Genomic DNA, 12,049 nt, shown 5'->3' with positions numbered 1-12,049 from the left:
AATCCATTTATAGGGGATGTATTATAATGCACGTTCTGCAACTATAGTGAAGCTTAGGTGCAATGGTCAATGTTTGCAAAAATGTCTCTGGGTCAAATTAACATCTTAGTCAACAAAGCTGTAGTGTCTGTGTACTGTAAGAAGAGAAATCTTGAACTTAGCTTCTAGGTAAGGTTTGGAAGGTAATCTTCCACTGTGAAGATTAATTTCCAGAATCTTGACTGGACTCGCAGGAAGGAAAAGAAAAGATTTGCTTAATAAGATACATACCTCCTTACGCAAATACATACCCCTTACACAAATGATATTTGTGCTCATTAAAACACCATCTATGAAACAGGTTGAATTGTAATAAAATACAATCTGTAATAAAATACAGGTTTGCATGGCAGGGATCAAAGAGGAGAATCACTAAATCTGTGTGTTAGCACAGAATTTTTTTGTTGATTTTTAATTGTAGCCTACATAATTAGATTCGTATATGGCTACCTGTATCAGGCTATGTACAGATGCTGTCCAGTTCTCCCACTGTCAGCAGAAGTTGGACACTTGGAATAGAGGATGTATTCCCTCTTTTTGGTGAAACAGTATGCAGCAAACTGTTGATCTTCAGCGAGTGCTCAAATCTAGCTGTGTGGGACATTCAAGTAGTACTTATTCAACTGTAGCTTGCAGCCCTTTTCCCATTCATCTTGTATGTTTTCTGTCTCAGAGAGATTTGTTGTGATTTGGTGTATTTTGGCCTCCTTAAAAAATAATAATAATTATATGTTTTTTTTTCTTTTTTTAGTTCAATTAATTGTTAGTTCTTAGCATCACTTCTCATCTGATCCATGCTCTTAATTTGTAAGTTCAACTGTGGTTTTATAGTTCTCATGTGTTTGATTTAAAGTGCCTTGAGCTTGAGCTGTGCAGCCTTGTCACTGCCAGCATTTCAGCTTCTGAAATGACTCTTGGTCCCTGAAATATCCTCATGTCCTTATATGTAGTATACAAATAAAAATACTTTATGTTATAAATATATTAATTTTGTATGTTTTACCATGAAGGATGATCCTTGCAATAGTAACTTACTTGTCTGTGTTTTGTGCAGTTTTATGCTGCCTGGGAGGTCAGATTTTATGTGACTAAACCAGCCACGTGTTTGAAAGACTGCGGTTTGATGTGGTTTGCTTTCTAACTGCCTCCTTGCTTTATAAAAAGGAATTCAAAAACCTTTCTGTTATTTATATTTCACACGCAGTGTACTATCAGTGTGGTAAAAACCATTTTGCTGGCACTCTTTTAGAATGATTTGGAAAACATATTTGTTGCCTCTGTTACATCGGCAACGTTGTCATCTCAAAGCCAAGCAGATGGAAGCATTGTTTGCCGTTCGCTATCATTGTATCACTGCATCATTCTAGATTTTTGTTCTAGCACTTAAATTGCAGATAATACGCTATTAGAGCAGTAATAGGAAATAAAAGCATAATGAGCCCAAGGTATTTTACTACCAGTGAATTCTTTTTTATTTGTAATTGGTGAACGTCGGACTTAGAGAAGGTTCTGCTGTATTGCTCACACAGTGAAGTTTATATCCAGATATTTTCTGTTCAGTGTGAGAAAGCATTGAATTAGGCCCAAAATGAGGTCTAGAACCAGTGATCTGTTGTACTAGTCAGACAGCAGGCTAAGTGTAAGCATGCGTTAATACAATTTACAGCTTGCTCATGTTTTGTACTATGTCTCTATTGGCATAACTGGACATTCCATCTCAAACTTTGCGGTAGGATAACAAAGCAGTGGGTACAGAAGAGGTCTGCAGAGAAAAAAATAAATCTCTCTTTGATCAGCAGAGAATTTTTAGCATCATTTTTGGACATGTAGAATTAGTTCATCAAATTCTACACCTTTGATTCAGTCAATAATGTAACTTTGGTTTATTATTCAATTTCAGCTTTGATCTGAATTCATCAGTACTTTATTGATTTTAAATTGAGTGGCCATGGTGGTGTATTCTGTGTTGTTCTCTTAATTAATTAAAAAGTTAAATGCAGTCATAAGTCACTTTGCTCATTTGTTTTAAAACGTTTTGAATACTGTTGTAGACTTGCTTGAATCCACTTGTGATTTTTCCTATTTTTAATCTTTATTTATATATGTTCAAACTGAAAAATCTAGCGGTCATACTTAGCAGCCCACCATCACAGTACTAGCTGTGCTCCATATCAAACAAGTTCTGTGTGTCCCAGACAAATAATAAAGCTAGGACTGATCAAAACCTATGCAAGCATTGTATGTAGATAGATTTATGCATGTTTTCTCTATATCCATTTTTGGAGAATAGGAAAGTAGAACTGGTTTTACAAACTTACAGTAGGCCTGATTATTTTTTTTTCGTTTGTAACATTAAGTCTCTAGCCAGTGGAGCATTTTCAGGTAAAATATTATTTCTTCAGATATTATGTGCAGAAAAAAATGGAGTAAATAAATGCAGAAAAGCCCTAAAACTTGTTTTTTATAGTCCAGCTACATAGATTTTTCTTCCTGACAGTCTGCAGAGGTTAGGGTTTTTTTGATTTTTTTTTTTCTTTGTTTTTTAAATTAAAAATAAAGATAACCATAGATAACCATAAGAGTTTTGTATTTTCCTGATAGTAAAATGTGTAAGTACCATGCTTACTTCCTTAGAGATTAAGGAAATAATAACAATCTCCCAACTCCTGTCTTTATCTTTCTGGTTCGTAATGAAGATAACATATGGCGTAGACAATGTGATTCAGGGTAGTCATGGCCATTAAGTCTTTCCATTCCTTGAATTAGTAGTCAAGTGGAGGATGTTTTTGTCTTTATTGAAGCAGTGTAATGATTTTTGCACAGCCTGTGCTTGTCTTTTGTTCTTACTATTTCCAAACCACTTTCCCTGAACCTGAACTTTGTGAGCAATTTTTCAGAGAAAGCTTCTGCTTCATTTTTTGTTTCTCAGTTTGCACATGGATAACAAGAATCACTCCTCACTACCTACCTATTTGTAGAGACAAAAAGTTTTATTTATATTTTTTAATTTGTGAAGATTCTTATCATGCTCGTTAAGGAGCTAATAAGTATTTCTCTGATGCTGTAGTGTTAATGGCTTATGCTTACCTCAATTCAGCCATTTGAAAAAATGGCTTTTGTATTTTATTGTTCACTGTCAGGCCCCAGTACTAAAATGGAGAGTTTGAAACTAATAGGGTTAAAAGGACTTGTACTGTCTGTATTGTGTGTGTATTATACCTCCATTGCTTATACATTGTTTTTTTCCCCCTAGTATTAGCAATCTGCTTTTGTACTTTGACATAGGGATTTCCCTTGTGAATATTGTCACAGAAAAAAGAGAATCATCAATATCGCAGTTAAACTTGACTTTCAAAGCTAATAGTATCTCATTTGGGGGCTCAAATTTAATAAATTTTCTTTGATTCTGGGTGAGTTTTTAAACATCAAACAATGAATTGGCCAGGGTGCAGTAAAATATTTAGATCTATTGACTACGGTTCAGAAGGGTAGAAGGCAAAACACTGGTGGTTTGATGTTGATAAATTCTTAGTACCTTAATCCACATTAATGTTTTCTTTTATCTGTGTGCATACTGGCAGCAAAGACACTGAAATGTTGTGATATATAGGCTATAAAAATGTAAAGCAAGTGTGCCAATGTGTGAGTGTATGTAAGTATATATGTACGTATTTAAAGTAACGTGTTTTGTCATATTCAGCAAGGTTAACATCTGACTGGAATTACACATGCTGACAGAACATTCCGGAGAGCATGTTTGTTCAACAGGACTGTATATGCTGAACCTAGTGCACTGTGTGTGCAAAAAATGCGTGGAGGACCTTTCCTGTTATAAAAATTGCATCATAGTGCATATGTTTGGCAGCCACAGGTATTGACAGGAATTCTTTAGGTCAACTTGGGAAATGTAGGGCTCCCTATTCCCACAGAAGAGAGCAGCGGATAAAATAAAATCTTTTCTTCTTTGTATCAGTAGATTTACACGTGCATGCTTCTTTCAGTCAGAACAGATTTCAAAGCCTGTGCTATTATTTGAAATATGTTCTCTCATCAACATTTTACAAAAAATTAATTTTGTAAGCAACTACAAAAAAGTAATCTGGGATTTAAAATGAATGGGAGTATATTTTAATTCACGAATGGTGAGTTCTTTGGAACGAGGGAGGCTCTAGATACTGAAATTTGTTTTAAATGGTATCTAGTAAATTTTGCATATAAAAATCTAAATGTATTTTGGGTGCATTTAGTATGTCAGAGTGTGTATTGTTGTTAAAGAGTTGATTATTTTGGCAGTACTAGCTATTGCTACTCAACAGAGTCAGCCTGTGCCACTTGAACATATTTCCTCTATTCGTTACGTATCTTTTTACGTGCTTCTGTCCTTCTTTATTGGAATCTTGTCTGGCTACCGGCATCTTTTGGAGACGCACATGATAATTTTTATATTAAACAGAATGAAAAATATGCTTGTGGCAGTATGAGTGATGTGTCCATGAAAGTTATGTGCTAAATACGTAACCCTTCAAATGCAGCCTAATTACATGTTATGGTAGTACGCAAAAATGTGAAATAATGAAAAAATATTTGTCCCTTGTTCAAGACTTATAAGTCTGGTTGTGTTTAAAGAAAAAAAATAAGCACTGATCAATTTACATGGCTAACAGTCTTTACCTTCGTGTTTTCATCACTCTGAAAGCGGGCAGGATTCCAGATTAAAACCAGTTTCTCTCTTAGTCAGCAGGTGGCACTGTGACACAAACTGCATCTGGTTGTGTTTGTAGCCTTACGTAGAAATCGCATGGATAGCGTTTGGGTGTTTTGTTTTATCCTTTCATTTCAGATTGCCTGCAACACTAAATAAATAAATATCAAACTGTTCGAATTTTGTGCAAACTGTAGCATTTCTCACTCCAAACTGTCATAGTTATGAACTGTGTGAAAGTTGATTAGTACTAGTGCATTATTTCTTATATGCGAATCTACAGTAAGAAAACTAGGAGCAGATTTTTTTTCACTTTCTGTTAATTGCAGTGCTGCAGGTTGAAGGTATTTTTTGGCTTTGTTTGAGGATTATTCATTTCAGTTAGGGCTCTAACTGAACTGGTATTAAATGAATCCAACTGTGAATTGCTGATATGATCTCCATACACCAGACAGAAGTCCTGTAACAGCTTCTTGTTTGTACGATCACAAAACTTTTTAATTTCATTGCTGCTGGGTTTTTGAGTGAGAAGTACAATTACTATTTATTTTCTTACTGTGTTTTTACAGGGGACAGATCTGTAAAATGTGTGTATCAGGTGGGCTTGTGAGCCCTTAGCAGTTCTTCTTTCCTTCTCATTTCAGACCAGGGGAAGATGCTTTTTCTTCTTAACATTCTCTCCCAGCACTCTGAATTAGAGATTTATTTGCAACGAAAAATCAATTAGTCCTAAATTTATTCATGGATTTCAGGTCCAGCGATCAATGCAAGTCCACTCAGTGGGCTCAAGGGGACCCAGTTCATCCCAGTTAATGTGTCTGAAGGGGAATTACCATTGATGCTGTTTTTTTCCCTTTAGGTCAGAGATCAGACCTTGCTGTCATGGACTGCGGCAACCAGGAATGACTTCACCCTGCAGCTACCCAAACTGCACCTAGAGACCTTTGCAGTAGAAGGGCTGAAGGGCAGGCCAGAGGTTGTAGCATTTCAGGTTAGAGTCTGAAACAATCCTGTTTCTTCCTTCTCTTTTTTGCATCTGAGAAGCTGGACTGCTCTGAATGTGTGGAGAACAAAAAGCTTCAAGACTATTACAGTCAAAAAAGAAATAATTTCCATACATGCTGTTAATATCGTATTTTGGAGATGATATGAACTTTTAATTTTGCAATTATAATGTTAAATAACTGACAGGAATATGGCCATGGAAAATGATCATGCAAATACTGTATTTAAAAATTAATATCAGTGTATTCTACTTTTTTCCCCATTGATTTAGGCAAGGCAAAGCAGGGAAAAAACAGCATTTTATTGCTTATGTGGTCAGTATCATAATTTCAACGTTACAGTTTTAGTACTAGTAGTGATTTTTAGCATTCCTTATTTAAAAGAAACTACTTGGAATACTCAGTTAGAGAAGCTGTTTTGTTTCATGTGGGTTTAAGAACTTGTGTGATTAACAGTAATAATTTGGTGAAGAGGAAGAACGGGGTAAAAAAGAGAAATGAACTAAAAAATACATGTTTGCAGCTCTGAGAATGGATTTGGAGTAAAACTTTCATGCCTTGTTTTAAAGTTTGGTGTGTTTTCTTAAACACGGACTGTCCCTTAGTCTTTATAGCTGTGCAGAATGACTTCATTCTTGTAATACTTTATCACTAAAGGCAGATTATTTTTTCAGTGAGGGAATGAAAAGTACAGTGAGTATATACCTCTTCATTATGCTTTCCTATGTGAATCTGAGAGAGGAAAGTTAGTCATATAAAGAGCAAGGAAGTCGCACACTGCAAGTGTTACATTCCTGAAATAACCGTTTTTAATTTATTACAGATTTTCAGTTCTAGATGAAGTATGTAATTGCAGGAGCAGGGTCACAAAATCAGACATGCTAGAGAGGTGTATTCTATGCTTCATACATCTGCCATTTTTCTCTTGCATGTATGCATTTCAGTATCATTGAGATTTAAATTATGTCTTTATTATCATACTTTCATAATAACATAATAAAGTGTAACACCTGGAATTCCCATGAACTTTAGTTAAAAGCTGTATGCCTTCACCAGAGTACAGTTGAAATGTTTTCATACACTGATGAGCACTTCTGTGGCTATGTAGAAAGTTCCTACTTGTGACTTATTTTCAAAGAAGACACTGGAGAAATAACCAGCATTTTAAAATATTGCTGTTCTTATTCAGATCTCACTCTGTTGGCTGACTTCCACTCCAGTCCGTGTTCTTTTTGGATCTCAGGAGTGTTGCAGAGACATTTGCAAAGCAACCCATTCTTTCTATCTAAAGAGATGAAAAGCGATAGAAGTCTCAAAAACTGCTATTCACATCTGTACACAGAGCTTGTGGTAGGAATGTAGCACGGTGTGCTCTGGCTAGCTTACTGGTGGTGCACTATTATAAGCTTACTTCATGTTCATCTAACAACTCCAATTGCACATGGTTACACTGTAGGTATGAAAACAGCATCAGTGGTACAGTCTATCTCATTGTTCTTTTCTACTGTTCTTTCTCTTTCCTTTCTCGCTTTCCCTTTCCTTTCTCTATTTTACTTTCCTTTCCCCTTTCCTTTTTAGTTTCTGTATAATCAATGGATGTTACAATCACAATCAAGATGTTACAATCACAATATAAACAAGAGAGTTAGGTGAAGTGGACTATGATAACAAAAGAGAATAAATGGAAGGCTTACCCTTATGTTGGGCTCACCACAAAACACCAGAAGAAGGGATCTCCAGACAAGATCTTTCCCCTTTGGTAGCCAGCTCTTAAATAGGTCTAGGAGGGTTGGAGCCAGGCTCCACCCCTTCCAGCAGCACAGGTGAATTGCCTTCACGTGTGCTCCTCTGGCTGGCTCAGTGCTCACCTCAGGTGATCAGAGGTTCAGGCCATGACTCAGCACTTCCCATACAGTTTCCTTCCCCCTTTTCCCCCCTTTTCCTTTCTTTTTTCCTTTTCTTTTTTCCTGATTCTAGTTACTCAATGCCTCTTTGATAGCTTTTTAAGTTTATTATAGAGTTTTTATTTATTTTATATAGCTGGCAGTCAACGAATTTGCTTTAATTTCACTTCTGTATGCAAAATTGTATTTAAAGCAATCCTAAGATCTTGAGTGATGTCAGGAGTCAGTAAACAACTTGTGAACACTACTGATGGAAATCAGTGGAATTGTTTGTATGCTTGGTTTCTCTAACTGCTATGTGTACTTTATAGTAATTATAGGTTGGGTACGTTTCATTTAAAGGCCTTATTCTTTGTGAATGTTAGATATAAGGATTTATTTACCAAATATTTAAATTTGTTGCTGTTTGGTGCTTTCTTTAAAAAATTGCAGAGAAACGACGATCCAAAATTAGACATTATGGTAGGGACGAAGCAATAGTTCTTGAATATTCATAGAAAAACACGTTGTTTAATTTTTACTTTTCATGCATCCAATTCATTGTAAGTGGCTGGAATCAGTAATTGATCTTTGTTTGATATACAGTGTATTGGAGTGTCTCACCTTTTCCTCACAAGAGAAGAAGATAAAAAGCTTCTGTGTACAGGCACATCTATGAGATTATCTTTTTTCCAAAATTTTCAGAAAACAAGTGGCACTTAAAGGCATTTGACAGGATGAAATCTTAAATCTATCCTTCATTTACTTTATGGGCATAGCATTAGAGATCTGTATTCCTTGTCAGTGGGAAATGGGGCGTCTTGGAATTTTTGAGTTGCTATTATCTCCGTGTGAATGTTTCTTGGGAAAGGTATGCTGTCTTTAGAGGAAACAAGTACAAAGAAAACTAGCATAATGAACACAAGTTGCTTGACTATGAACCAAGCTATCAGGCTTGTTTTATTCTGGGGTACCTAATTATCAGAAGGCTGCTTTTTTTGTTGTTTTTTTTTTTTCTTCCTATTGAATGAATGTAGCTTTCCACATACCATTACTACTCACAGGGCTGATCAAAGTTTCAGACAAAAGAAATCCCTTCGTAGGAAGTGGCTCATGTGTTGTAAAGAATGTGTCATGCAGTCTAGTGATAGACCTTTGGGCTGTGAAACGCTTGGGAAACAAAACTCTGAATTTTCTGCAAAGCTTGCACTTTATTGAACTGCAGAATTAGATAATTAATCAAAATGTAAGTTTTTCAACAATAATATCCTTGCACTAGATGTCTTCTAAAACCCTATGTAAAGGCTGAAATGCATGGTAGTAATAAGTGTGACTTAATTTATAGGTATTTGTTAAATACTTGGAAGCTGTTACATAGTAACAAGAGTTACTATAATAGTTTGAAAGTGTGACTTGAGATGAATAAGAAATGGAAAAGGTGCAGTATCTTCAGGAATAAACTGATATAAAGGCTATAGTTTTGAAATACCCTCATCTGATATTTACTTACTGTGACTCATGAGGATGTACTGTTTGTTAGTTTGCTAAGTTTGAAAATGCAAAGTGAAGCGTTACCTTTGAGCTACTGAAACACATGAAAGGACAACATGTTCTGTTCTGGCCACGCCTGAGTATTTCTATGAAGACAGAAAGTGAAATTGTATGTGAAACTTAAAATTTAACCTGGCATTGACAATTAAGAACAATGACAAATAGAAAATAGCTACATGTATCAGGATCATATCCACCACTTGCCCAAAAGATGCCATTAACAGCAAGTGGATGGCTGTGTGATCAGGCAGCTGGTGATGTTCACGTGTGGTAGCTGCCTGCAGAAGTACAGTTACAAAAAGAGTAATCATTTTCTGTGTCATGGGAACTACTTTGACCTCTATCTTAGAAGTCTCTATTTGCACATTTCATTGACTGATTGTTTTAATTTGTGGTGGTTGCTTTTGGTCAGTGTTTGGCATGGAGGTCTTTTTCTTCCACCAATATCTGGTTGTTGAAGGATATAATATGACTTCTGAATTTTGCTTTAGAAGAGAATTGATGTTCAGAGATGAATTTATGTTGCCACTTTGCAGGATTCACATGAATTAGAAACTCCAAATATATGAGTTTTCTGAATTTAATGAGGGTTTGCCCTTTTGGTGCATCTACGATGTGTAAAAAAAAAGCAGATATGAGGATGAGACTATAGGCAAGCTTATGGTATACAAGGAATGCAGGTATCTGTGGCTGTGTTTGTGAGCATTATAACTCTTATAAAACATTTCTTCATGTGTTGCCCTTCACCTGAGATATGAGATTGACAATTTACCTGGTTGTTGGAAGTCCTTTTCATTTTAATAAAATTGTACTTTATTTTAAATATAAACTATGAGTGATTTGAATAAATGTAAGTATTTTCATTACTAAGCTCTCCCTTAGTTTTGGCATTGGTACTGTATAGTTGTGGTTTGCTTTCTTTCCTCCAAGTGCATTTGAGATAGATAAGTTATCTTGCTCCTTGCCTGCCTCCCTCTCAGCCTTCCTCTCTGCCTCCCTCTTTATTTTTGCCTCTCACTGCACACTTGTTCCTGCTGCACATATGGTCTTCCTTGTGCTCCCTCCCTGCTGCTCGAGCCTGCTGCCTTCCTCCCTCTCCTCCCTCCTTTTTTGCTGCCTCCCTCTCCCTTGCTGCCTGTTACTTCATCTAGGTCCGTTCCACAGCCTCTGCCTGTCTGTTATCTCTGTGCCTTTCTTCCACTCCCTTTGTCTCATTTGCCATGCCTTTGGTACCCAGTCCTGTCCCTCCATTTTCCCTCTCCCTGTCTCTGTTCTGCTCCCTCCCTGGCTCCCCTCTCTCTCTCTGTCCTCTCTCTCTGCCTTCAAAATGTATTCGACTGTTTGTACAGGTTGAGGAAGTCCACATGGGATTTCTTCTTTCAGTTCCTCAAGTGTTTGGAGGGGTGTTGAAATGAAAAGCGTAGTAATAACACCAAGGCTTATAGGGGTGGTAGTAATACAGTCAAACACTGATCTATCTTCAGTATTAACATATAATCATTATAAGTTTATGAAGGATGTGTAATTTTATATTCATATATGATTTACTAAGGCCTTGTCTGATTGGGCTATAGATCTTCTAATTACTTGGGCGAACGTAAATGTAGTTTTAAGTGTTAGGAACATTTCAATATGTAAGATTTTCCCTTGTTCATTAATTTTAGATTTATGCCAGATAGATTTGAAGGTAAAGATAATACATAATTTTGCTAGTATTTTTTTCCAAAATAAAAAACACTTTTTCATTCTTCTGTTTACTTCTTGTCAATAAAATATTTCTTGCCAAGTTGAGGAAGCAAGTGGTTTCAAAGGTATCATTATAATTCTGTCATCAGATTTTATCGTCTGCATAGAGCAAATCTTTCAAACACTAAGTATAGCTCTAGTACGAGGGCTTAATGACACAAATTAATTGTGCAGTGGCTTGAAAACAGAATTGTTCGTATTTTGAATCCTGTAATTCAGTTTTGGTGCTTTTTTTTCCCCCTTTTTTCTTCTCTCTCTCTGTTTTTTTCTTCTTCAGTTCTTAATACTTTGCAGAAAATAAACCATTTCAACAGTCTTAAGGGTGGTATATTTATATGTACGTGCACCCAAACTGCAGACACTTATGTTGCTTTCTTTTTTGTTTCTACCATTTCACCCACAGAAGGAACTATGCATTTTATTACAGAGGCCAGGCTGGTGCCTTGTTTGGAATCTGACTACTTTGCTTATTACTGTGTGAAATTGAGTATTCTTTCTCTTGGAGCTCAACATCTGCTATCAGCAGCACCTGGGCTGCCCTCCTCCTCTTTTTCAAAATAACAAATTTCTTATCTACTGTCAGAATGTCCTGCTTCTGGGCTGGTCACCAGTCTGCCTTCTACTATATCATTTAAAGATAAAAATGATTTTTAAAACATAATATAATGATACTTTGTACTTGCTCCTTGAGTTGAAATCCTCATAAATAAGTGCTTTAAACTCATTAGAGTGGGATTACATCTCCTGCAACTCTTACCTTTTGGAAACTTCAGTTTACCAAAAATAAAAGTTGATGTAAGGTTTAATATACAGTAATAAACATCCAAATAAAATTGGAATGACCAGACTGAAGAGTTGTAACATGAAAAACTCCAGTATCTTGTTGAAAGTGCTCAATTGGTGTCTGAAGCCATGTCTTCAGGTAGTGTGGAACACGATGATAGGTATAGAAGCCATTTTACCATAATTAATTTTAACTATAACTGCTTTGAAGATAGTATTCCTTGTGAGCATGTACAATTGACTGCATAGTTATGTGTTTTGGATGTGCTGACAGAAAGTACTCTTTATTAGAGTATATGTAAACTTACTTGGATTATTAAGGTGGTAGTGGTGATGGTCTC

At 36.0% G+C, this 12,049-nt stretch overlaps 1 protein-coding gene across 1 annotated transcript in view; it reads left to right on the top strand.

The window, feature by feature from the left end:
• The window catches only part of CCDC171 (coiled-coil domain containing 171), a gene marked incomplete at both ends in the record, with an annotated part of 260,866 nt that overhangs the window by 115,050 nt on the left and 133,767 nt on the right, over positions 1 to 12,049 (top strand). The window contains 1 exon segment of the mRNA XM_079548267.1: positions 5,601 to 5,732. Coding sequence (XP_079404393.1) covers positions 5,601 to 5,732 — 132 coding nt within the window.

Source organism: Tetrao urogallus, assembly GCF_951394365.1.
Source record: "Tetrao urogallus genome assembly, chromosome: Z".
Taxonomy (NCBI): Eukaryota; Metazoa; Chordata; class Aves; order Galliformes; family Phasianidae; genus Tetrao; species Tetrao urogallus.
The sequence above is the reverse complement of the archived record's forward strand: the minus strand, read 5'-3'. Positions and strand labels throughout refer to the sequence as shown.